Source organism: Pogona vitticeps, chromosome 2 (genome assembly GCF_051106095.1).
Source record: "Pogona vitticeps strain Pit_001003342236 chromosome 2, PviZW2.1, whole genome shotgun sequence".
NCBI lineage: Eukaryota > Metazoa > Chordata > Lepidosauria > Squamata > Agamidae > Pogona > Pogona vitticeps.
The window spans coordinates 20089724-20116324 of record NC_135784.1 but is presented as its reverse complement, the minus strand read 5'-3'; the positions used below and the strand labels follow the sequence as shown (position 1 = coordinate 20116324).

At 44.8% G+C, this 26601-nt stretch overlaps 2 protein-coding genes across 8 annotated transcripts; both read right to left on the bottom strand.

The window, feature by feature from the left end:
* Positions 1–770: 770 nt before the first annotated feature.
* On the bottom strand, positions 771–13076 carry LOC140704002 (uncharacterized). Its single transcript, XM_078388283.1, has 4 exons — positions 11843–13076; positions 8362–8429; positions 6318–6444; positions 771–3749 (listed from the first exon to the last, which is right to left on the bottom strand). The coding sequence occupies exons 1-4, from the start codon at positions 11946–11948 to the stop codon at positions 2269–2271; spliced, it is 1782 nt and encodes a 593-aa protein (XP_078244409.1). The 5' UTR covers positions 11949–13076; the 3' UTR covers positions 771–2268.
* A 572-nt stretch (positions 13077–13648) lies between these two features.
* LOC110091171 (zinc finger BED domain-containing protein 4) lies at positions 13649–26371 on the bottom strand. 7 transcript variants are annotated; one of them, XM_078388239.1, is made up of 7 exons: positions 25950–26352; positions 24182–24312; positions 23221–23274; positions 22263–22330; positions 20588–20714; positions 18985–19118; positions 13649–16801 (listed from the first exon to the last, which is right to left on the bottom strand). In XM_078388239.1, exons 4-7 carry the CDS (start codon positions 22317–22319, stop codon positions 14597–14599), a joined length of 2523 nt encoding a protein of 840 aa, XP_078244365.1. In that variant the 5' UTR covers positions 22320–22330; positions 23221–23274; positions 24182–24312; positions 25950–26352; the 3' UTR covers positions 13649–14596. The 7 variants fall into 7 exon arrangements, with proteins under 7 accessions (XP_078244365.1, XP_078244366.1, XP_020670837.3 ...); XM_078388240.1 differs by having other exon boundaries at positions 26077–26352; XM_020815178.3 differs by lacking the exon at positions 23221–23274 and having other exon boundaries at positions 26077–26371.
* Positions 26372–26601: the final 230 nt, after the last annotated feature.

The following is a 26601-nucleotide window of genomic DNA, read 5'->3' as shown; positions in this document are numbered from 1 at the left end:
TAAATATCCTATCAAGAGATTTAAAATACACATGACATGGGCCCTCTGTCTTCTCATTAGACAATCAAGGCATATGCCAGGGGGCCTCCTTTAAAAATACTGTATCCATTTTCGGCCAAAACACATTTCACTATTATTGTCCTTATTACTGAAAACTAAAAGGAGGACAGAATTACAAATAATAGCTACTACTAATAAAGAAAACATTAATTAAAAGACCATGCCTGTATCCCTCCCCATGTGCCAAGTTGCATTAACTGATGAGGAAGGTAACAAAAAGCAGAATGTTAACTGCTGATAATTCACAATTTACACTGTTGCACTTAATGAGAGCATCATTTAGCAGGAGGATTCTGGCTGCCCGTTCCTTATTCGGCTCTATGGCATCAGGTTTCAGGCACTGCAGCAACTATTTACCAACTCCCCTTGTGGCTTTAGATATCTCTAAAGATCTGGAAATTCATCCAAGAACACACAAACGCCAAAGTGTTCAAAGCAGAAAGTAAATGTTGCTGTTCAGCAATAACCATTATTTAGTCTTCGTGCATCAGGAGAAGGAAAACCTTCAGCTTGAGTGTGCTGTGAGCTACTTTCTGCTCCCACTGTAATTAAAAGGAACAGAGACGTTGAGAATGAAGATAGGGTTTAAGGTGCGCTTGTTGTCCTTTCTAAATCTGCTGAAAAGTCCACTCTCCTCCCATGATAGGAACGACTTTTTCGCAATCAGAACACACCTCTTGGGCTTCTCAGCAACACAGTTCACAAAACCGTGGCATGGGATGTTTTTAATCCATAGAGGGGAGAACAAGAACGCAAACACAAAAAGCCATACATTTATTGGAAGTTTACTCCCCCACCCCAGTGAGATTTTTTTTTCCAGAAAATTAACATTGTACAAGGCAAGTAGCTGAGAAAGGAAGGATTTGGTTCAATCGCACTCATCCTATTCTCCATCTAGGCTTATGGTCAGAATTCAGAAGGCACCTTACAGAATATAGCTAGGACGGAGGGACTGGGGATTTGACCCACATTGATTTTGTAGAGGTGTCAACCCGCCCATTGGTATTTGCTGTTGGAAGAGTATGAACCTGCCCCCAGATATCCTGTCCAGCCTCTTCTTCTCAGGCAGAAGCAAAAACAAAATGGCAGAGACACAGCAGAACCCGTTTGGTCATTATACGCACTGAGCCAGGTATTCCTCCCTGTTCCTCCACCCTTTCCTTCCATATGCCAATGCCATGTGAAGCTCTGGACACCAAAATTAGGTGCCTTGCCAAAAGAAATGCCAAGATACAATTTCCTCCATTTCTTTATATGTGACGAGCAGCCACAGCACTCTCGTCTACATTAAGTGGATAGGACTGCATACCCAGCAGTTTCTATCAAAGGCATGTCATTTCCCCCCCCCCCCACCCCATCCCTGTCATTTGTACAGTTTCTCTCCTATGATGACACTCTGGTGGTTCATAATACATGGAGCCAGAATCAAAACCAACTAGATAGTTCAGTGGTTGAGGTCTCTGGCTGCAAAGCCAGAGGTTGGGAGTTCAATTTTTTTTATTTATTTATTTATTTATTTATTTATTTATTTATTTATTTATTTATTTATTTATTTATTTATTTATTTATTTATTTGATTTATACCCCGCCTATCTGGCCTAAAAGACCACTCTAGGCGGCTTCCCACTCTGCCTCCTTATCAGGAGCTAGCCTTGAGCTATAGGGTCCTCTCCAGTTCTGCACTTCTAAGGTTGTAGTTATTTCCATCTTACTCATGTCTGAAGGGTTACTGTCCAGAGTGGATTCTCTTGTGCTTCACAAGATGTGAACTCCGATCAAAACATTTCCCACTCGTGACATTTGCATGGCTTCTCTCTTGCACTGACTCTCTTATGTTTCGTGAGGAGTGAACTCTCAGGAAAACATTTCCCACACTCCTAGCATTTCCATGCTTCCTTTCCTGTGGGGACGCTCTTATGATTCACAAGACTTGAACTCTCAGGAAAACATTTCCTACTCTCTTGGTATTTGTATGGTTCCCCTCCTGTTTTTATTCGCTTACAGTACAGAAGGTGTGAAATTAGGGTAAAACATTCCCCACGCTTGGAATATCTATGGTTTCTCTCCTGTGTGCACTCTCTTATGCCTCACATGGTGTGAGCTCTCAGCTAAACAATTCCCACACTGTTGGCATTTCTATGGTTCATCTCCCGTGTGGACTTTCTTATGACTTACAATATAGGAATTCTCAGCCAAATATTTCCCACACTACTGGCACTTCCATGATTTCTCTCTCTTGTGGATTCTCTTATGCTTCACACGGTGTGAGCTCTCAGCAAAACATTTCCCACATTCCTGACATTTGTATGGTTTCTCTCCTGTGTGGACTCTCAAATGACTCACAAGATTCGAATTGTAGGCAAAACATTTCCCACATTCCTGGCATTTGTATGGTTTCTCCCCTGTGTGGACTCTCATATGCCTCACAAGGTTTGAACTGCGGGCAAAACTTTTTTCACATTTTTGGCATTTGTATTGTTTCTCTCCTCTGTGGGCTCTTTTGTGACACATAAGTCTTGAATTCTCAGCAAAACATTTCCCACAGTCCTGGCATTTGTATGGTTTTTCTCCTGTATGGATTCTCATATGCTTTACAAGATATGATCTTTGAGGAAAACATTTCCCACAGTCCTGGCATTTGTAAGGTTTCTCCCCTGTGTGGACTCTCTTATGACTTACAAGCAGTGAACTATAGACAAAACATTTCCCACACTCCTGGCATTTGTATGGTTTCTCTCCTGTGTGGACTCGCGTATGCTTCACAAGGTGTGAGCTTTGAGGAAAACATTTACCACACTCCTGGCATTTGTATGGTTTCTCTCCTGTGTGGAGTCTCCTATGCCTCACAAGGGCTGAGGTGTGAGGAAAACATTTCCTACACTCGTGACATTTGTACGGTTTTTCTCCTGTGTGGAGTCTATTATGACTCACAAGATTTGATTTCTCAGCAAAACATTTCCCACACTCCTGGCATTTGTATGGTTTCTCTCCTGTGTGAACTCTCTTATGACTCACAAGAGCTGAGGTGTGAGGAAAACATTTCCCACACTCGTGACATTTGTACGGTTTTTCTCCTGTGTGGAGCCTCTTATGTCTCACAAGGTTTGAATTCTCACCAAAGCATCTCTCACACTCCTGGCATTTGTATGGTTTCTCTCCTGTGTGGACTCTCTTATGACTCCTAAGTAGTGAATTGTAGACAAAACATTTCTCACACTCTTGGCATTTGTATGGTTTCTCTCCCGTGTGGACTCTCTTATGCTTTACAAAATATGAGCCCTCAGCAAAACATTTCCCAGACTCCTCGCATTTGTACAGTTTCTCTCCATTAACTATTCTCTGATGAATGAGAGGGTTTGAATTGCAGGTATAAGACTTTCCACGTTGCTGGCATTTGTATTCTTTCAATCCTTTGTGGACACTTTGATGACTCACAAGGCCTAAGTCACAATTCAAAGACTTCACAGACGATTCATTTACAAAGTGCTCCTTTCCAGTGTGGACCATTTTGTCAAGCATCAGTGCTACCATCAGGGCAAAATGTTTTCCACACACAATGCATTTGTAGGGCTTCTCTTGGATATCACTTTCCTCTTCTGTGTAGGTTCTCCGTTTCCCAATAAGTTCTACTTTGTGTGTAAAACTCTTTCCATATTGGGGACATACGTTCTTCTCCCTCCAGATATTTTCTGGGAAGAAAGACAAATGCAAAAAAAAAGAATTAACTGGAGAGATAAACAGATCTACAGAAATAAAATAAGTTTTTCTGAAGGAGATGTATGATAGCTCACATGGAAGGAAATGTCTAAAGTCTTTCAAGTGCCACAACAGTTTGTCCTTTAATCTTCTGTCATTCTCCCATCACATCTAGAGACATAACCAAGAGAAATTACACCTTTTCCTTCATGGTCACCTGGTACCTACCTTATATTCTTTTATGGTCCAGGTGAAGGCCTTTTCATTTCACACATTATAATAGAAAGTGCTTTAGGACCTTTAACTCTTATAACTTGTATTCGCGAAGGCTTTCACGGCCGGGATCTAATGGTTTTTGTGGGTTTTTCGGGCTTCTTGGCCGTGTTCTGAAAGTGGTTCTTCCTAACGTTTCGCCAGTCTCTGTGGCCGGCATCTTCAGAGGAGAGCACAGTTTGCTGTCCTCTGAAGATGCCGGCCACAGAGACTGGCGAAACGTTAGGAAGAACCACTTTCAGAACACGGCCAAGAAGCCCGAAAAACCCACAACAACCATCTTATAACTTGCCCCTTTACAATTTTAATTTAACATTTTAAAGATGGTTGTTGTGGGTTTTTCGGGCTCTTTGGCCATGTTCTGAAGGTTGTTCTTCCTAACGTTTCACCAGTCTCTGTGGCCGGCATCTTCAGAGGACAGCACTCTGTGCTCTGGTCATTGTAAAGATGGTTTTATTGTTTTTTATGTGTGATCAAAGCAGTAAGAAATCTGCCAGTTGGGGAGAAGGTGGGGTGATGCTACAAAGCCTGGCAGGATAGGATGTCTGTCACCTTGTCATTGTTGAGTGAGAGTCCTCTCAAATTAACTACCAAACCACAGATTAGAGCATTCACAGGACTGATATTTAGGGCAACTAACCTCTTTCACTATTTCCCCATCCTGACAGTTTCCACACTTGCAAAAACCCACTGTGATTTGTAGTCCAGCATATACAGAAATGGCAAGGTAGGGGGAAGGCTACCCTAAAGCATGAGATTTAAGTACTGTATAGTGGTGCCTCGCATTACGATGTTAATTCGTTCCAGCGAAATCGCTGTAGAACGAAAACATTGTAAAGCGATTTTAAAAAGCCCATAGAAACGCATCGAAACCCCTTCAATGTGTTTCTATGGGCTTAAAACTCACCGTCCAGTGAAGATCCTCGATAGCACAGCCATTTTCGCTGCCTGTGCAGCGAGGAATCTTTCCCAGAAAACAACAGGTGGCCATTTTTTTTACCCGGAGGCCATTTTGAAACCGCCGATCAGCTGTGTGAAAATCTTCGTTTTGCGATAATCGGTTAGCGAAACAGGGAACCGATCATCGCAAAGCGAAACAAGCCCATAGGAAACATCATTTTGCGATCACTTTTGCGACTGCAAAAACTTCATCGTGATGCGATTTCTTCGTTTCACGAAGCGCTCATCTTGCGAGGCACCACTGTACTATTATATTTTTTCCACTACATGTACACTGATTGGACAATTACATTTTCTGATTTATCTCATCCATCTGTTCTCTATTCTACACTTATTCCAATGATTAAGAAAATATGTCATGCCACCGTAACAGATTTTTGGGGGTATGTTGTCTTAGCTAGTCACTCAATCTGGTAGGAGATTTTGGCTTCCTTCCCAGTCCTTCTCATGTTTCCAATTCTCCAATGGAGAAATGTACTGAAATTGATTGATTGATTATACCCCGCCTATCTAGTCGAACAACCACTCTAGACGGCTGGAACTTGAATTATGTTGGGGAATGGATTGATCAGGGAGGGTCAGGAGGAAGTCAAAGAGGGACACCATACCCACGTGGAGTTTAGAAACTTGTAATTTGAAACCACTAGTTGGAATTCTATCTGTGGGTGGAGGGAGGGAGGGAAGGAAGTTACTTCACAGGTTGGGTTGCACCCAAATATTTTAGAGCGGAATCACATTTAGCTTTTGAGCAATTGAGATTTAGAGATCCAACACATGCAGAAACAGGCCATAATGTGTTTGATTAATTATTTCAGAAATCTAATCTATTTCTCTGGCTGAGGATTTTTTTTTTTTTGCATGTTACATTAGTATAACCTCAATCATAACATTGCAGCATTCTCAGTTCATTGCATAATTTTAATACAGTATACATTTTTAAATGCCAGGACAAAACCCCTCTTTCCAGTTGAAGCTGCATCTCTCCAAATACTTCTAGTGCAATCTGGGAATATTCAGCTCTTCAGATGACGATGAACATCTATTCTAACAATGATTCCTTTGGCCAGATATGTGGAATAAAAAGGAAACAAATAAATAAAAAAATTAAATTCTATATTGGCAAGCTGGCTACAGTGAGGGAAACTGGAGCTCAGCACATCTGGAGGGTGACAGGTTGCCCACTTTGGCATTGAGGATCGCACAGTGGCTAGTGTGAGTTGGGACATCAGTCAGATATAGATGCATTAGTGTTGTCATTATTGTTCCTAGTCATTATTGCACAGACAACAGAGATTAGCATCAGCTGGGAGGAAAGAGGGAGGCCTTACCAAGAAAGGATATCATTTGCCAGTTCTCCTCCATGACTTTCTGGTGCAGAGCCTTCTGGCCAGGATCCAGCAGCGCCCACTCCTCCTGGGTGAAGAACACGGCCACCTCCTCAAAGGCCACTGGATCCTAAATTTAAAAACAAAACAAAACAGCCCTTCTTCATGGGGTTCATAAAGATAATCTCATCAATCCAAAGCAACACATGAAGAGGACGGCACACTTCGGATCTTCTGCTCACAGAGCTTCCCAGGGGCATCTAGGGAAGAAACGCAATGATAAACTAGATCAGTCTTTGGTCTGATCTACTCTTAGCTCCCACACAGGAAATCAGAGGTAGAGAGATCGCTTCAGAAGGAAGGAATAGCGAGAAGAAAATAACTCCTGCTGCCCCCGTATTCAGTTCTGAAAAATCTTAGAACTACAGCGTTGGAAGGGACCCTGTGGATTATCAAGTCCACAGGTGTCAAAAGCAAGGCCCGCGGGCCAAATCCGGCCCCCCAGACCTCGACTGATGGCCCGCGGAGCTGCCGCCAGCCTTGCAGCATCCCCCCCCTTTTTTTTCAATGAATTTACTCCGTGCCTGCACGGAGTAAATTCATTGAAAAATGGCTCAAGTTAACAAGGCTACGTCCTCCTTCCGATTGGCTGTGGCGCTGTCACTCCTTTCCTCTCCCTCCGCCCCCCGCTCCCCCTCCCTCCCTCCCGTGCCTGTTCCTCGCTCGCTCTCGGCCTGAGGCGAGAGCCGTTCCCAAGGCCGCGCGAGGAGGGGGCTCCGCGCCGCCTCTGTCGCCCCGAGGGGAAGGGAAGGGAACGGGAGCGGTGGGAGTTCCTGGCCGGGCTCCGAGGCGGAGGGAGGAGATGCTGGGGGGACGCGGGAGGCAGCGGCCAGCGCGGCCCTGAGGAGAGGGAGAGAAGAGGGAACGCGGAGTGATGCGCCGGCCCGGTTAGGTAACGTCGGAGGCGGCCATTCGACCCAGTCGCGGAGAGAAGGGAGGGAGGGCTGGCTGGTTGCTCCCTTCCCTTCCCTGACGTTCGGTTCTCTCTCTTGCTCGATTGGAATGCCTGAGGATTTGAAAGAACCGAAGAATGCGTTTTTTTTGCGAGATCCAAGCAGAGTTGCATATACTAAATAACTCTCTCTCTCTCTCTCTCACACACACACACACACACACACATACACACACACACAGACCCCAGCACTTTCCCTTCCTTCACACACACATACGCATTCTCTTCCTTCCTGTAACTCTCTCTGTCTCTCTCTCACACACAGAACCCCGCACTTTCTCTTCCTTCACACACACACACACACAAACACACACACACACACACACGTTCTCTTCCTTCCTGTATCTCTCTCACACACAGAAACACACACACACACACACAGAGACCCCGGCACTTTCTCTTCCTTCACACACACACGCACGCGCACACGCACACACACACACACACACGTTCTCTTCCTGTATCTCTCTTTCTCACACACACACACACAGGCACTTTCTCTTCCTTCTCACTCACACACACACACACACACACACACACACACACACTTTCTCTTCCTTCCTTTTCCCACCAAGTCGGATGGGGTCCTTGCAAGGCCATCAGTACAGATACAACCGGCCCTTTGATGGGGACCAAACTGCTGATGCGGCCCCCGATGAATTTGAGTTTGACACCCCTGATCAAGTCCATCCCCTATCAAGGAGGCACAGTGGGGAATCGAGCTCCCAACCTTTGGCTCTGCAGCCAGAGACCTAAACGACTGAGCTATCCAGCAGTTTTCAAACAACTCACAGATCTTGGACGGTTCTTCCAAATGGAAGAGAAACAAAATTCTTCCCCATTTGCAACAAGGTGATATAACATGAATTGCTATTCCCCATAGGGAGAGGACCATGCTTTACCAGCTGGCTATGTAAGCATGTAAAATGTGAATCATCTCGTCAAAAAGGAATGGAAAGACTAATTCAGAACTAAAATGGTTGAATACACATAGATTGAAGTACACAGGGTGTGTTTTCACTGCCTTCTCTGTACCTGAGCTGGTTCTGATCCACCACAAAAATGACAGGATGGAATATTTATTGCTGGCATCTTTCCAGACCCTGCAGGAGAGAAAAAAAGGACAGGAAGCCAATCAAATAATCTTCTCTTAGAATAAGATCATAATCTTTTCAGTGGTTGCCCCTCTGGAATGACCTACCACCAGAAATCCATCTGGCTCCTTTGTTAATGCCGTCTTAAAACATTTTTATTTTGGCAGGCTTTCCAGAATGAACACACTTAAGATCCGTGAGAGGATCTGCCTTTTATTATGTATTTCTGCCTGTTTGTTTTGTTTTTTAATTGTTTTTAATTTTTAAAATTTTAATTGTTCGAATCCTTGTTATTTAATTTGCGTTGATTTCATTTTGAGCACTTTGTTATACTAGGCTTATCTTTTACTCTGTTGTGAACTGCCCAGAGCAACTACTCGTCAGTTGGACAGTATAAAAACCGAATGAATAAACAAATAATTGGAAAAATGCTTTCTAAAAATCAAACCCTTTCAGACAAAAGGATTCACCTCCCAATAAAAGGAATGGGTTCCTAAAGTGAATCATGTGCTTCCTCCAGAGAGGGTTTCCAAATGAAATTCCAAGATAGGGACAAGACTGTGAGGTCTTTTAACTTAGATATTTTTCTGCAATAGTTAGCAATGCTGAACTTCAGGATTTCTCCAGCATGTCAGATAATATTTTATTTATTTATTATTTATTAGATTTTTACCCTGTCCCTCTAGACCAGGGGTGTCAAACTCAAATTCATCGGGGGCCGCATCAGCAGTTTGGTCCCCATCAAAGGGCCGGTTGTATCTGTACTGATGGCCTTGCAAGGACCCCATCCGACTTGGTGGGAAAAGGAAGGAAGAGAAAGTGTGTGTGTGTGTGTGTGTGTGTGTGTGTGAGTGAGAAGGAAGAGAAAGTGCCTGTGTGTGTGTGTGTGAGAAAGAGAGATACAGGAAGAGAACGTGTGTGTGTGTGTGTGTGTGTGTGTGTGTGTGTGTGTGTGCGCGCGTGCGTGTGTGTGTGAAGGAAGAGAAAGTGCCGGGGTCTCTGTGTGTGTGTGTGTGTGTGTTTCTGTGTGTGAGAGAGATACAGGAAGGAAGAGAACGTGTGTGTGTGTGTGTGTGTGTGTTTGTGTGTGTGTGTGTGAAGGAAGAGAAAGTGCGGGGTTCTGTGTGTGAGAGAGAGACAGAGAGAGTTACAGGAAGGAAGAGAATGCGTATGTGTGTGTGAAGGAAGGGAAAGTGCTGGGGTCTGTGTGTGTGTGTATGTGTGTGTGTGTGTGTGTGTGTGAGAGAGAGAGAGAGAGAGAGTTATTTAGTATATGCAACTCTGCTTGGATCTCGCAAAAAAAACGCATTCTTCGGTTCTTTCAAATCCTCAGGCATTCCAATCGAGCAAGAGAGAGAACCGAACGTCAGGGAAGGGAAGGGAGCAACCAGCCAGCCCTCCCTCCCTTCTCTCCGCGGCTGGGTCGAATGGCCGCCTCCGACGTTACCCAACCGGGCCGGCGCATCACTCCGCGTTCCCTCTTCTCTCCCTCTCCTCAGGGCCGCGCTGGCCGCTGCCTCCCGCGTCCCCCCAGCATCTCCTCCCTCCGCCTCGGAGCCCGGCCAGGAACTCCCACCGCTCCCGTTCCCTTCCCTTCCCCTCGGGGCGACAGAGGCGGCGCGGAGCCCCCTCCTCGCGCGGCCTTGGGAACGGCTCTCGCCTCAGGCCGAGAGCGAGCGAGGAACAGGCACGGGAGGGAGGGAGGGGGAGCGGGGGGCGGAGGGAGAGGAAAGGAGTGACAGCGCCACAGCCAATCGGAAGGAGGACGTAGCCTTGTTAACTTGAGCCATTTTTCAATGAATTTACTCCGTGCAGGCACGGAGTAAATTCATTGAAAAAAAAGGGGGGGATGCTGCAAGGCTGGCGGCAGCTCCGCGGGCCATCAGTCGAGGTCTGGGGGGCCGGATTTGGCCCGCGGGCCTTGCTTTTGACACCTGTGCTCTAGACAATGTCTACTCGGGGCGGCTTACATAGAAAACACATCAATATAACCTATATAAATCACAGAAAATACAATTATAACAGTCACTTATAACAATTTATTCCAAATGAATCATTTTCCATGATTTCAGAGCAGCCTGGAGACCACTACCCACCTACCATTTTCCCATATTCTTTTTTCGGAAATAGCAAAGGTTTCAGCTGATTCATCTGACTCTCTCCGACGTAGATGGAAAATCTGGCAGGATGTTCCTTGTTTCTCTCCCTCTCCCAAGCCTGTTTTCCCCAGTTTCCAAGTCTGAGAACAAAGAAGTCTCCATCTGCTGTGAAATCCCTGTCTTCATGGGGGTTGATGCTTCCTCTGAATGCCCCTACCCTTTTCCCATCAATGACTCTTGAGCTCTTGTTAATTATCATTCAGAAGATTGAAGAAAGAGATGAGAGCACATTTCAAATATTTGAAAGGTAGTTCATCAAAGGGGGGGGGGCAGGATCTGTTCTTAATCATTTCAGAGTGCAGGATCCGTAATGGACTCAAAGTAAAGGAATGTAAGAAATAATAAAAAAAGAGATCCTCCTGGTTTAATATGATTTTCACATGAGATCCTCCCCATGTTATCGTTCAAAACTCTTCCATTTCTTATGTAAACAGGACGGAAATATGGGACTGGGTAAAAAAAATGCAATAAATCAAAAACAGATCCTCATGATTTCATATTATTTTCACATGAGATCCTCCCCAAAACGCCCTCATATTATCATTCAAAACTCTTCCATTTCTTGTCAAAACACGACAGAAATCATGCAGGGAGACAAAACCGTAAAGGAAGGGCATGATCCCAAACTGCAAAAAGCCAGGAAGGATCTCCAGGGCTTTCTCGCTTTCTCAGGCAGGAGATTCCTTGGCCAAAAAGGCCAAATGAGGGTCTCTGCTCCGCCCAGGTTGGATCCTGCCAAGAGGCAGCTGGAGAGGCCACAATTCCCTTCACAGGAGGGTTTGGGGCAGACCAAGACATTCTGCCGCCTGAGGCAAAGGACAGGCCTCTCCCGCCCTTTCCCTGCTGACACGAATACTTCAGACAGACAAATAAATTAAATTTATTAATTTTAACACTAGAGGCAGGGCCATGTTTTTAATTGGCTCCAACGAAGGGCTGCAGGACAGTCCAGCAGGCCCACCAAGAGAAAGGCCTGGGGGCTCAAGGAGGGAAACTTGGGGGCCACCAGTGCTCCCCACCTCCAGCCCTTGCGGACTAAGGCTGCCTTCTCACGATTCCCACGGTTTCTGGTTCTCCACCCCGAGCCTGAAGGGCCAGGAATCCCGGACACAGAAACCGACACGCTGACACGCTCCCTCCCGTTCACGGAACGCTCCCCACGTGCTTTGCTCAGCAGATTCAGCTGCAAACATTTCCAATGACTCAACCGGGGGAAATGAGATCGGCAACCACAGTTTCCCCCTCCCTTCGTTTTCTTCTCACCCAGGAGATCCTCCTTCTTCCTGGCTTTCCTGCTCAGAAATGGCTCCCCCGTTTCCTCCCTTTCTCCCCTTCTTGTTATTCTTCTCGGGTTATTCTTTCCCAACATAATCGGGAGCCAAGAATACTCACGTTTTTTTGTCTCTCTTAAGTAAACAAGTTACTTCCAAAGCGACCCTTTTAAAGTCGCTTCTTCAGGGGCAGGGTGAGAGGATGCATATATGCATTTTTAGAAAACTTATCATTTCACTGAAGGCGAGCCAGGCTCCTGGCGGGACAAACACAAACCCCTCCAATCTCCTCTCGGAGCGCATGGATTGGGAGCCTTAGTCTCTCTCTCTCTCTTTGGGTCAGTGGATCAGGCAGGAAAAGGCAATTTATTGGGGGAAAAAGATCAGCCAGGGAGAGAAGTGAACCACAAAGCCTCTAAATATTAACTTTGTCTCTGCTCCTGCTTTCTGTGCCAAAATCACCCCCACTTCCAGAGATTTCTCATGTAGGGGAAAGAGTACTTGATGCAGGAAGCAAGCTCTTGAAAGAAATTGACACCCAAACAATATGACAAGGAAGCATGCACAGAGTGCCTCTGGAGCACTACTATCATATCAGCCCCCCCCCATGGTTATGAGCCTAGGACAGAAGAACAAAGGCTTCAGAAAGCACAGCGGTGGGCATAGGAGGAAAGATTCCTGCAATTTCCCAGGTGAAGAGATTGTGAGGTTTCCCTACCTCAGATTGTCTCTGCCCTTGTAATAGGGATAAAGTTGAATCAGTTGGTCATGTTCTCCTTTTCTGTACTTGCTATCGGGATCTTCATATGGAGCTTTTATCACCTATTATCTGTAAATCTCCTGGGAGATCAGAGGAGGATTATGTGCAGTGGCTACTCTCTGACAATACCCGTTACATTACAAGACAAGTGGCCAAATGCTATGCTGCAGCAATGGTTATATGTAAACAGATGTTTGGGTAGGTGATTTTAGATGGATAATATGATTTTAATATAACACTGCCTGAGATTTTACCTATATTAAGGATATATGATGTTATTAATTGAAAAGAAGTTGTTTTATCATGTTTTAATGGAATTTTATTACCCTGCCCGATTTTACGAAACATTATATGTACAGTATCTATTTTATATTGATTTGATTTTACTGGTCTTTGACCATAATAAAGTATACTACCACAGGTGAGGAGATGTGTGTGAAAGGGACTTTCTCTTGACAGGGGGGGACAGAAAGATCCCTTTGCACACCCGGCAGGATGTCCTGCATCCAGCTTCCTGGAAGTGTGGCATGTGAGCCATCATGAGCTAGCTTTTACCCCAGGACCAAAAGCATCAGTTTAAAAAAAACATGGTTTTCTTTTGAGTTTTAAAGCGATTCTGATTCCTGCCACCATTCCCAGCAAGAAGCACTTGATTCTACATTACCAATTTAATTTGCAGATTTGCAATTGTAGTTCAAAACCTACACTCAGTTTTATGAGGCCAAGCAAACATGGCACCGAAAAGTTTCCATTACTAAGCCTTCATCAAGCATAATCTCGGAAAGCTAGACTGGAGTGGGTTTTTTTTTTTTTTACATATACGCATCAAACAATAAATAATTTTTTTCCTAACTAGGAAAAAAAAGATCATAATTGCAGGATCATCATTTTATATGTCGTTACTGTGGGTTACACTGTGGTGTAGTGGATAGGATGCTGATGCTGTGCCTTCAAGTCAGTTCTGACTTATGGTGACTTTCCTCAGAAAAACTATTCCCACTGTGTTCATGGCTTCAGAGATGAAGAAATTCTACCAGATTTTCAAAATTTAGTTTAATGACACAAGTACTAGACACAGAGTATGGCATTCTTGGACTCTCCGGAACCTGTCTGAGGCAATTTGAAGTATTATTGGCAATGAACCTTCTGCATAATGAGAAAAATTCAAGGAAATGCAATTGATAAATTGCCTGTATAAAGCTGATGAGCATATATTTTCCTTTAAGACCACGATTTAAAACAGTGTCAGGAATCATATGATGGGTGGGAGGGGTGGGCTGCAAATGGCCAAATCTGTTTTCAAAACCACCTAGTAGGAAGACAGAGAGAAACTGCTCATTTTTTTCTGCTGTGTCGACTTTCTTCACAAGCAGTGAACTGAAGCTAAAACATTTCCCACACTCCTGGCATTTGTTCAGTTTCTCTCCTGTGTGAACTCTCTGAGGAATGAGAATGTTTTAATTGCTAGTAAAAGATTTCCCACATTGCTGGCATTTGTATCTTTTTGATCCTGTGCAGGCACTTTAAAAGACTCACAAGGCATAACTCACCATCTAAATATTTCCCAGGTAATTTGCTTACAAAGCACTTGTTTCCAGGAATGTAAGCCTTTGGGTCCGAGTCACAAATCCAAGTCTGAGTCTTTAGTACCAAGTCCAAGTCTGAAATCCTTATTTTCCCCCTGTAAAATGTGAGGGTGTGTATGTGGGGAGGTCTGAGACTTGTGAACCACCCACGTCTGGTCCCATCTGCCTTTCCCCTGAGCATCTGATTGTCACCACAAGCTTGCTTTGAAAAGCATACTAGTATCAAAATCCAAGCCATTGATTTACACAAAAGCTGTGCTCTTACTCAACTACAGTATATCAAAACTGCGTATCAGATTTAAAAAGTACTTTTCTCAGTACGACATGGTAAGATTGGTCCCCCTGCCCAGGGCTGGGACACTAAAACTCTAGACATTACACATAAATTAACCTGCTGCAATTATTCAAACTTATCAAGATTGCATTTAAGGAACACAATTTTCTCTACGTGATCGGCCCCCAGTCTGCCACAGAGAGGTCTCATCACAATTCCACCCTCACCGAAGACCCGTTCCACTGGTGCTGAGCTTGCCGGAATGAGAAACACACTCAGAGCAGCCGCACTGAGTAATCTCAGCTCTTTGCAATGCCTCCCCCAGAACCTCAACACATTCACTGGGCTACACTCACTGCTTTGAGTGACTAGGGAACTATAAGAACGCATCTCAGCGCCAAAGTCCATTTGCTCCAAGTCCGAGGCTGAGCTTGTTCCGGTACTCGGCTTAATATATGCAAACAGAGAAGTCGACATACAGGCTTTCTTCTTCTGTGGAGCGCCTGAGACCGCTTCTGTGCGGGAAGACTGAGAGGGTGACGACAACAGCCTGGGTTGATTTTTTTCCAATGTGCAGCAGAACTGCTGAAGTTCACTTAATACCTTTTCTTTCAGCTCAGCGGTTTCCTCTTCGTTGTCACTGACTTTCTGGAGCCACCAAAAGTGGAAATTTGGGTCCAGCACAGCAGCAATGAAGTAGATGTAGTCGTGGAAGCCCAGAGGCCTTTGACCCTCGCTCTGTGGCACAGGCGGCAGCAAACCAGCGATCACCAAAATGCCGGCGAATCTGGTCTCCAGGCTATTCCTCAATGCTACAACCATACTCTCCAGATATATAGGTTGCAGATGTTGCAAGTGGTGATACAGCCCAACAACTGACGGCACAACCACTGAAATGGTCACCCCCTTGTCACTTTGCACTACCATTGTGGCTTCTAGAAAGGGCTGGAGAATTTGGCTCAATTCCTTGAGCTGGCAATACTCCGTGACGGAAAGTTTCAAGTTTGTCTGGTTCCCATCATCCAGCGCCTTCCTCATCTGTTCCTCATCAAGTTCAAGGAATGCATTGATGAGGTGCAAGGTACTGCTCCATCTAGTGCTGACGAATTCTGGAATGGTGAAATTGGGCCCGAATCTTCTTTCAAATGCATCTTTGAATACAGCGCTTGTGTGCAGCAAACTACAGGTTCCGAAGACCTTGGCTAGGGCTGTGCTCCTTTTGGCTTCTTTTAAGCCATCACTCACACATAACTGCAGGGCGTGTGCGAAGCAGGCCAGCCTCTTCAAAGGCTGCTGGGTTCCTGCTGAAGAAGCAGCCTGCTGCACAAGGGTAACAACCACATCTTCGTCCACATCCTCCCAGTATTCCGAGTTCTCCACTGTCGTGCTACCGCCTCCCTCTAACTCACAACTCTTGTCTTCTTCTGACAGCTCTTGGTGCTGGGTTGCAGGTGATTCGTCCGCAGAGGGAAACTGACTGGCAAAGGCCGTGATCATGTCACCTGCTTTGTCCGTCACTACATAGCGGATTTTCTCTTTCACATTGAAAGAGGCGCAGATGTTTTCAAACACGGCAAAGATGTTCTCGTGGGTGTGTCGCCCTAGAAATCTGTGACACGCTAAGAGTCGCGTTTTCAGTTCGGAATCGAGGATGGCATGTGCTGTGACTCCAAGGAAGCCTCGCATTCTTCGGCTGGACCAGATGTCTAACGTAATTGCCAGATCATCTGCCTTGGCGAGAAGCGCCATCACTTCTTCTTTCACTTTGGCATACAGTCTGTCGATTTCCATGGTTACGGCGGCCCTTGTCACGGCTCGAGAACCCGGGTCTAACACTGCACAGAACCGGCGAAACTGCGGTCTCTCAACCAAAGAGAGTGGCAGAGAGCATCCGATGATTAAATCGTTCACAATGGACCGCACGATCCTCTTTTGTTTGGGGTGGTTCTGTCCGTAACCCCTTGAGGCATTTTCCACGAGGGGTGCAGAAGGAGCTACAGGACTTGCACACTGGCAGTCTGAAAACCTGGCCGGTCTGGAAGAGGCAGCCCCATCTCTACCAACTTCCTGTTGATACCGCTTAAATTCTTCATGCTTCCCAGAATGGGTCTTAATGTGCCGCAGAAAGTTCGATGTGGTAGACATGCCATCAGTTATTAGGACGCCACAGAACCGGCACTTTGCGGTGCGCAGTTTCTCTGTTTTCTTTTTGACATCGGTAAAGCCAAATGCTACAATAGATTTCCTTGGAATACTCATGGGGAGGAGAGGAAAGTTTGTGTCTCTCCACATCTGGCTTGCAATCGCCGCGAGTGTGTCGTCCGTCTCAGTCTGATAAAATATAAATCACAGAATACCTCATAATTAACCCCATAGTGGAAAGCAGCAACCTGCCTTAGCCTGGCTAAAGATAAATTAATAAATAAAAGCATTCTTTTAAAAATATAAGTGACCTGTGTCACTCATTCAACAACGGCGGCGGCAGCTCCTTCCTGGCCTAACTCAAGTGCACCTGGCGTATAAGACGCTCCCCACCTTGGAGGCATGTTTTTGGGGCCAAAAAAGTAGTCTTATACGCCGGCAAATACTCTGTGTGTGTGTATGTATGTATGTGTGTGTGTGTGTCTGTATACACACACACACAGAGTATTTGCCGGCGTATGAGACTACTTTTTTGGCCCAAAAAACATGCCTCCAAGGTGGGGAGCGTCTTATACGCCAGGTGCACTTGAGTTAGGCCAGGAAGGAGCTGCTGCCGCCGCCGTTGAATGAGTAACACAGGGCCGTGTCGACCGGGGAGGAAGGCAGGCGGGCAGGCAGGCGGTCGGTCTAGACGGAGGGAGGGAAGCAGAGCCAGCCATGCCTGAGCGGCCAGAGCCCGCTGCTTGGCTGCCCACCCCCCAAAACCACTGAGCCAGCTACCCGCACACCTGCCTGCCACCAGAGAGCTTCCCCTCCTCCTCCTCCTCCGCTACCATCGCCCGCCCGGCCGCTTCCCCTCCTCCTCGCCCTCCTCGGGCCTCGCTGCCAGCGCCACAGCAGAACCATCCACTCTATATTTTGAGTGGAAATGTTGGAGGGTCGTCTTGTACGCTGGCAAATACGGTATATAAGTACAAAAGAACAAGTGAGGGGTCTTGTTTTTTCTCACTCAGTTGCCCTGAGTGTTAGTATGAGCCTGATAAAGTTACTCTCAATAAAAGCATTCTCTTAATAATAATATAAACTGTTGCACCCAAAAAGATATATATAAGCACTAAAGAGAGATATTTGCTTTTCACTTAGTTACCGTGAGATAATAATGCTAGTACGTGCCTGTGATAATGCTGCTACTCTAAACAAAAGCATTCTCTTAATAGTAATATTATTCCACCCAAAAAGAAAAAAAATTCATAGATATAAGAAAGCACGAGCCAGCAGCTGCCTGGCGAAAGAGAGGGACCTTGCTTCTCAGTTACCTGGCCTGAGATAATAATATTATTGCTAGCACAGTCATGGCCAAAAATATTGGCACCCTTGCAATTCTGTCAGAAAATGTAACCCTTCTCTCAGAATATTGTTCAGATCTGGACTCATTGTTGCAGGTTGAAAGAGTGGTCCAGAATTCCAGTAGAGAGGTGTAAGAAACTAATTCATTGTTACAGGAAGCGACTGATTTCAGTTACTTTTTCCAAAGGGGGTGCGACCAAATATTAAGTTAAGGTTGCCAATAATTTTGGGCAGTGCATTTTGGGGGTTCTGTGTGGGATTGTATCAGATTTGAGTTTTCTTCTCTGCTTGCTTGTGTGCTTGTGTGCGTGTGTGTGTGTGTGTGCGTGTGTGTGTGTGTTTGTTGCTCCAATGCAAACCAAAGAAATGAACATGTGAGTACCAAAACATATGCAACAGCAAAATATTCTGAGAGAAGGGTTGCATTTTCTGACAGAACTGCAAGGGTGCCAATATTTATTGGCCATGACTGTATGTGCCTCTGATTGTGTTGCTTTTATAAATAATAATCAAAGCACTGGCAGTAAACAACCTGCCTTAGCCAGCCTCTTAGACAGAGAACAACTTGGTGTTGAAGCCTGAGCCAATCACCCAGTCTGACCACTCTAGCTGTTAACAAAATAAAAGTGCGGGAGAAAATGCCTAGACGTTGTACAGTATGTATATATATTCCTCCTCCCTGCTCCCCTTCCCTTGCCCAGCCCATCCTGCTCGTGGCCAATAAGGGAAACCCCCCCAAGCCTACTTTGCCTTCCCTCACCCCTCCACCTTCTCAAAAGCCCTCCTTCCCTGTTGCTACCTCCTTATTTATCTGCCTCTCCCTCAAGTCTCTTTTAAAATAATAGGGACTTGAGACTCAGGAAAATGGGTCCAAGTCCTAAATCAAGTCCAAGTCTTCAACAATCACAATCCCAAGTCGAGTCGCCAGTGTGACTTAAGTCGGACTCGACAGCGAGTCACAAATCCCCGTCCCTGCTTATTTCCCGTGTGGACCCTTTTGTGAAGCATCACTGTTCTTTACGCACAATGCATTTGTAGGCCTTCTCTTGGATACGGCTCTCTTCTTCTGTGTGGGCTCTCTGGTGTCCGTCAAGCTCTACTTTGTGTGTAAAGCTCTTTCCACATTGGGGACATATACTTTTCTCCCTCCAAATATTTTCTGGGAAGAAAGACAAATGTGTAAAAGAATGGACTGAAGAGACAAACAGATCTACGGGGGTGGGGTGGGGTGGAGGTTTTCTGAAAAAGATGCATGAAAGCGCACATGGAGAGACATATCTTAATATTTCAAGTGCGTCAACAGTTTGTCATTTATTCCTCCTTTATTCCTCTTTATCTCATCTAGAGATATAACCTAGAGAAACTACACTTTTTCCTTCATGGTCACCTGGGACTTACCTGAAACTCTTTTAAGGTCCTTTTCATTTTGCTTGTTATTATAGGAAGTGTACTTGGATCTTTAAACCTTATAATTCTTTCCTTGCCCTTTTACAATTTTAGTTTAACATGTTTCAATATGGTTTTATCATTCTTTTATGTGTGACCACTGCAGGAAGAAATCTGCCAGTTTGGCTGAGGTGGAGTGCAGCAACAAGGCAAGGTAGGAAAGGCCAGTTACTCTGTAAAGTTGTCATTGTTGACAGAAACTCCTCTCAAATGAAATTGCAAACCACAGATCAGAGATGTATGGCAACTTGCCTTTATTATTATTATTATTATTGTTGTTGTTGTTGTTGTTGTTGTTGTTGTTGTTGTTGTTGTTACTAATACTAATACTAATAATACTAATAATACTAATAATACTAATACTACTACTACTACTACTACTACTACTACTACTAATAATAATAATAATAATAACAATAATAATAATAATAACAATAATAATAATAATAATAATAATAATAATAATAATAATAATAATAATAATAATAATAATAATACTTCCTTTAACGAGCCTTCCCCCCATCCTGGCATTTTTTGCACTTGCATAAATCCAACTTTCTGTTTGCAACATTTTGGTAGGTTTAATAATGGTAAAGCAATGCAGTAGCTGATATTTCTTCAGAAACTAGCTGCAGCCCAGAGATAGACAGGGCGCTTTTAACTCAGCAGGTTTACATTTTTATGTTTCTTGTCTCTGTGTTTCTGAGATGTTTCCCAGACAATTGGGGGTGGGTGGGAGTAGGGTGGTTTGGAAGCATGGCAGCATTCTCAATTCATCGCCTGATTTTAAGATACAGTCCCCCACTATTGAACTGCCAAGAAATACACAGCTATACCCATTTGTAGCCACATCTGTCCTGAAACATCTAGTGCAATCAAGGAACCGTCAGATGTTGATGAACAACTGTTCTAACCATGATTCCTTTGGCCAGATTGGGGGGGGGGAGGAGTAAACAAATAAATAAAATGAATAAAGTTGGCTATGGTGATGGGAGCTGGAGATCAGCCCACATCTAGAGGGCCACGGGTTGCCCAATCTGGCAATTAAGGATCTCAAAGTGACTAGTGTGAATTGGGACATCAATCCAACATGGAAGCATTATTGTTACTTTTATTGTTCCTAGCCACTATTGCACAGATAACAATAGAGTAGCATCAGGTGGGAAAAGAGGGGGGGCTTACTGAGAGAGGATACAGTTTGCCAGTTCTCCTCCATGACTTCCCTGTGCAAGGCCCTCTGGTCAGGATCCAGCAACGTCCACTCCTCCCAAGTAAAATATACAGCCACCTCCTCAAAAGTCACTGGACCCTAAATGACAAAGAAAGCTGAGCTTCATCATAGGATTCATAAACATAACATCCTAAATCTAAAACAACAAATAAAGGTCAGTGGCCCCATATTATATTGTAATCTGAGGCAAGGGATGGATCTTGAAGCTATCCTCCTCCAAGCACCATCTATTCTGCCTGAGAGAGGGGAAATAAACAGATAAACAAAGACAGGCACAGCTAAAATAAACAGAAAAGGAGAGGATGCTTGGTGGAGGAACAGGGGAGAAAGAGACAGAGCTAGAAAGAGCAGGAGATGTCAACATGGAAAGTAGCAGAAGAGTTAGAAAAGGCGGGAAAAGGAAAGGAAGGGACTGCACGGTCCGAGGAGATGGGGGGGGGAAAGAAAGGAAAGGACAGAGAGAGGGTGGACGCAGAGGAGAGAGGGAGAAAATATAAGGAGGAGGCATCAGGGGATGGAGTCGAATCTGGAGAGGCAGAGGGGGGAAAAGAGAGAAAAGAGTGTGTGCCTGGATAGGACTGGATTTGGCTCAAGAACATGTGAACCAATACATGGGCATTGCTTATGGTACTCAAGGACGAAGCAGGATGGAGAGGGGTGACCCCACAGAAACAATCTTACTGGGGAGAAAAAGAGACCAGAGAGTGGGGAAGAAAGGTGAGAGAGGAGAGAGTGAAGATAGAAAGAGAAAAGAAAAAGGGCAAGACAGATGAATATACCCGGGACAGAGAGGTACGGAGTCCAGGGCCGTGGGAAATCACAGACCCAGGAAACAGACTGACAGGAAACAAATATCCGCGTGGAGGAAAGATGCCTCTGCTGCCAGTACAGTATTACCAATGCCAGCGTTGACTGAACTGGACCCATGGACATTTATGGACAATAAGACTATAAAGCAGAAAATCCATTCCTGGTCCAAAAGGAGAGTCCCTTCTGTACCCCGTTGGGTAGACAGGAATTGCTGGACGTTAAGGTGAATATAAATAATTTTTGGATGTTTGGGAAATAAATGTTTGAAAGTTGAGATGGAGTCTCTGATGAATGACCTCAAGATGGGAACTGGCGAGAATCTGCGTGAGCCTGAATATGAACCCTCACATGTAGATGTTAACTTTCATGAATGGACTTCACAAGCCTTATTGCTGAAGGGCACGTTTGCCAAGGGCTACTAGTCACCTTGGCCATGTGCACCATCCCCCCAAGGAAGTGAGGTCTCCAAATCTCAGTTTCTGGGGATCAACAGGGAGAACGAAAGGGCTACTGGTGGCCTGCCTGCCTTAGGAGCTTCCCAGAGGCATTTTAGGAGCCTCTGTGAGGAACTAGATCAGTCTTTGGTCTGTCTTCACACAGTTCCTCTGACACGCTTTGCTATCCATGCCAGAAACCAGAGGGAGAGACATCTACTTGGAACAAGGAGAGGACCATGTCATAGCAGTCTTCTCTATAAGCATTAAAAATGTGGAGCATTTCATGAAAAAGAAATGGCCCGATTAATTCAGGACCAAAATGGTTGAATACACAAGGACTAGAAATACACAGGGTGTCTTTTCACTGCCTTCTCTGTACCTGATCTGGTTCTGATCCCTCACAAAAAAGACAGGATGGAATATTTGTTGCTGGCATCCTTCTGGCCCCTGCAGGAGAGACAAAGGGGCGGGAAGCCAATCAGAAAATCTTTTTTGAGAATAAGATCATAATCAGAAAAAGGGCTTGCTAAAAACTATGCCCTTTAAACACAAAAGGATTCACATCCTGGTAAAAGGCAGTGGTTCTTAAGAGTGAAAACTGTGCCCCCATCAGAGAGTGTTTCCAAATGAAACTCCAAGAGGGGGACAAGACTGTGAGATATTTTAACTGACTATGGACATTTCCGCAATAGTTCGCAAGGCTAAACCTCGGGATTTCTCCAGCATGTCAAATAATATTTTTCACTATTTTAGAGCAGCCTGGAGACCACCAATAGAGAAATACAGAACACAATAACCTACCATTTCCCACACTTTTTTGGGGAAATACAAAAAAATGAAGCAAGTTTTCACCTAATTCATTTGACTGCATTTTCTTCAAAATGGACATGAAATCTGTCCCTTCAAAATGGACATGAAATTCCCCCCCCTCCATTTATTTCCATTGGTGCTGAATGTCTAAGAACACAGAAGTCTCCCCATGCTCTAATTGCCTTTTTTTGTGGTCGATGCTTCCTCTGCCTGCCTCTACACTTTTTCCATCAGTAATTCTTCGGATCTTTTTAATTATTAAGCCAATTATTTCAAATGGAGAAAGGTCTTTCTCATTTTACTAACTTTTTGTTTACAGGGGGAAAAAAGCTGGGGTGTTAATTTTTCATTTTGAATTACAAACTGATTTGTTTTTCCTTTAAACATTTCTGGATGGTAGGAAAGGAAACATGGGGAAGAATGAACATTCCTGAAGAATTAAAAGGGGTTGTGATGATGCCAAAACATTTTGGGACCAATGAGTTAGGGTGATTCCATTCTGGTCCCCACTGAATGATGAGACCTACCGGGTGACGTTGAGCCATTCACTCTGTCTCTGCCTGAACCACCTCAAAGGGTAGCTGAAGTGAGGATAAGGTGATTAGGAAGACATCTTGAGCATCTCAGAAGAAATGTAGGACATAAATATAATTGACAAACAAATAAGTACAGTGGTGCCTCGCATAGCGATTGCTCCGTTGAGCAACGAAATCGCTTAGCGACGTTTTTGCGATCGCAAAAGCGATCGCTTTGCGATGGTCCCTATGGGGTTTTTTCGCTTTGCGATGACCGCGGGGAAGCAATCATGGCAAAGCGACCTTTTTTTAACAGCTGATCGGCAGTTTCAAAATGGCCGCTGGGAAAACAAAATGGCCACCCGCTGTTTTTCCTCGCTTAAGAGGCAGCGAAAATGGCGTCACTATGGAGGATTTTCGCTTAAAGGTGAGTTTTTAAGCCCATAGGAATGCATTAATCGCATTTTAATGCATTTTTATGGGCTTTTTAATATCGCTTAGCGATGAAATCGCTTAGCAATGTTTTTTCCGGAATGAATTAACGTCGCTAAGCGAGGCACCACTGTACCAAACATTGAAGCCTCCAAGTTAAATACGGATGTGCATCAGAATCTCTCTTATCCTGTATTTATACATCAAAGGATTTCATCTCCAAATGGGTCAAAATGCATCTCCTCACATTTGTCCTCCTGGACACAAAGGGAGAAACTGCCTGCTAGGTAAAAAGTCTTGGAAGACTGAAAACCAAGAGACAGGTTTGAAGTACATAAAGAGCTAAAGACTACTAGCCACTGCTCCCCACAAGCCTCAAAGAGTCAAGGAACAAAAAACCCAATGAACCCTTCTTTCGATGTATTCTCGAAGGCTTTCACGGCCAAGATCCAACCGTTTTAGGTTTTTTGGGCTGTTTGGCCATGTTCTGGAGCCCTCCTTTCCTTTCACACAATGAAAAAACCCTAGTATAAATACTTACCTACTGTGATGGGACCTCCTCCATTGTACTGCTAGATCTCTCCTTGCTGGTTGAATACACAAGGACTCGGTTTAGTTTCAAACAGAGACAATCAGACTGAGCTTCCAGAGAACACTTCCTCTTCTGAGGATCTAAGACATCGAATAAAAAGATGTGGAGGGGAAACAGAAGCCAAGATCTCAGTGGATGAGGCTTGGACCCGAGAGATATGGGATATCATGTTCAGATTTTTTTCAAGAAAAAAAATGGGGAATTCATAAAATGTTGAAGGATTTCCTCCCCCATTTTCTTAACCATTCCCAGTAGCCATGGACAACCTCAACAGCATGCATTATCATTAAAACTGAAACCACAGGAATGTCAACCGTCAGTCAAAAAGTGTGATTGATTCTAAAATGCTACGGAACCAAGGAAGCACATCAGAGAACTTGAAAACTCTGCACTCTTTTGTGGCATTTTGGTTCATCTCAATGCAGGTATTGAAATGCAGTAACTCCCATTTCTCTAGGAATCTGAGAACCGTTCGGTCTTCAGATGTTGATGGGTGACTATTCTCTTTAGGATTCCACATCAGCAAAGATCACTACAGAAATGGGAGTAACAACAAAGGATACCCATCCAGAGTGGCCTTGGCTGTCAGATGGGCAGTACAGAAATCAAATAAATCAACACCCACAAGTTGCCCAGTCCGGCATTATAGAGCCCACAGTGGGCTAGTGTGAGTTGGGACATTATTGGACTGGTAAAGAGAGGTCAGAATCACAGAAATTTTTTTTTTGCCAAGGCTAAACTTCCCTTAGCAACTTCTACACTCTTTTTTTCCCCTGACATATCCTTAACCTACCCTGCTTTGATAACATCTGGTTCTCTTTACTGCTCCTAAATAGAAAGAATCTAGTTGGACCTTTCTGAGGGAACTGGGTTAAAAGAAATAAATGCAAGAAATCAAAAACAGATCCTCATGATTTCATATGATTTTTCACATGAGATCCTCCCCAACACACCCTCATATTATCATTCAAAACTGTTCCATTTCTTGTCAAAACACAACAGAAATCATGGATCCCGCAGCACATGGCTTTGCGGGGAGACAAAAACGTACAAGAATGGGATGATCCCAAACTGCAAAAAGCCAGGAAGGATCTCCAGGGCTTTCCCGCTTTCTCAGGCAGGAGATTCCTTGGCCAAGAGGCCAAATGAGGGTCTCTGCTCCGCCCAGGGTGGATCCTGCCAAGAGGCAGCTGGAGAAGAAGCCACACTCCCTTCACAGGAGGGTTTGGGGCAGACCAAGACATTCTGCCGCCTGAGGCAAAGGACAGACCTCTCCCGCCCTTTCCCTGCTGACACGAATACTTCAGACAGACAAATAAATTAAATTTATTAATTTTAACACCAGAAGCGGGGCCGTGTTTTTAATTGGCTCCAACGAAGAGCTGCAGGACAGCCCTGCAGGCCCACCAAGAGAAAGGCCTGGGGGGCTTAAAGAGGGAAACTTGGGGGCCACCAGTGCTCCCCACCTCCAGCCCCTGCCGACTGTGGCTGCCTTCTCATGATTCCCAGGGTTTCTGGTTCTCCACCCCGAGCCTGAAGGGCCAGGAATCCCGGACACAAAAACCGACACGCTGACACGCTCCCTCTTGTTCACGGAACGCTCCCCACGTGCTTTGCTCAGCAGATTCAGCTGCAAACATTTCCAATTATTTCCAAGAAATCAAAGGGGAGGGGATGACATCGGGAGCCACAGTTTTCCCCCTTCCTCCTTTCTCACCAGGAGCTCCTTCTTCTTCCTGGCTTTCCTGCCCAGAAATGGCTCCGCTTTTTCTTCCCTTTTCCTCCTTCTTCTTATTTTCCCTGTTTTATCGTTCCCAGCAAAACTGGGAGGCAAGAATACTCACGTTTTTAATTCTCTCTCTCTCTCTTTAGTAAACAAGTTGCTGTTTCTAAAGAGTCATTATTAAAGTTGCTGAGCTTTTCTCCTTCTGGGGCGGGGTGAGAGGACGCACGTGCCTATTTTTTTAATAGGAAAAAATAAGTTAAACATTTTTTTCCTTTTCTTATCACGTGACTGAAGCCGAGCCAGGCTCCTGGCAGGAAAATCACAGACTCGCCCAATCTCTTTTCGGAGCGCATGGATGAGCAGTCTTGGTATCTGCCTGTTTGGTTGTTGTGTCAGGCAGAAAAGTGAACAGTTGGACAGTGTTACTTAGCGTGGGGTGCAGATCTTTGTGTTGTTAGTGGGGGGGGTTTAGTGGGTGGGGAGTGTTTAGGGATTTTTTAAATTTGTGTGCATGTGGGTCTGGTCTCTGAGTGCCTGTGTGAATTTTGTTGTATATGTATATATACTTTCGCTTACCCGATCTTCGCTTTGCGATGCCCGCAGATCAGCTGTTCATCGGTTCTAAAATGGCCGCTGGACGCCC

Coding starts and splice junctions, on each gene's coding strand:
- LOC110091171 (XM_020815178.3), bottom strand. CDS start 22,319: ATGCCAGCAACAAATATTCCATCCTGTCTTTTTTGTGAGGGATCAGAA. Junction 20,715..22,262: donor AGGGATCAGAACCAGATCAG/GTACAGAGAAGG, acceptor TTTGTCATTTAG/GGTCCAGTGACTTTTGAGGA. Junction 19,119..20,587: donor GCAAACTGTATCCTCTCTCA/GTAAGCCCCCCC, acceptor CTTTCTTCCCAG/AAAATATTTGGAGGGAGAAA.
- LOC140704002 (XM_078388283.1), bottom strand. CDS start 11,948: ATGTTGGGAAAGAATAACCCGAGAAGAATAACAAGAAGGGGAGAAAGG. Junction 8,430..11,842: donor GAAGAAGGAGGATCTCCTGG/GTGAGAAGAAAA, acceptor TCTCTCCTGCAG/GGTCTGGAAAGATGCCAGCA. Junction 3,750..6,317: donor GCAAATGATATCCTTTCTTG/GTAAGGCCTCCC, acceptor CTTTCTTCCCAG/AAAATATCTGGAGGGAGAAG.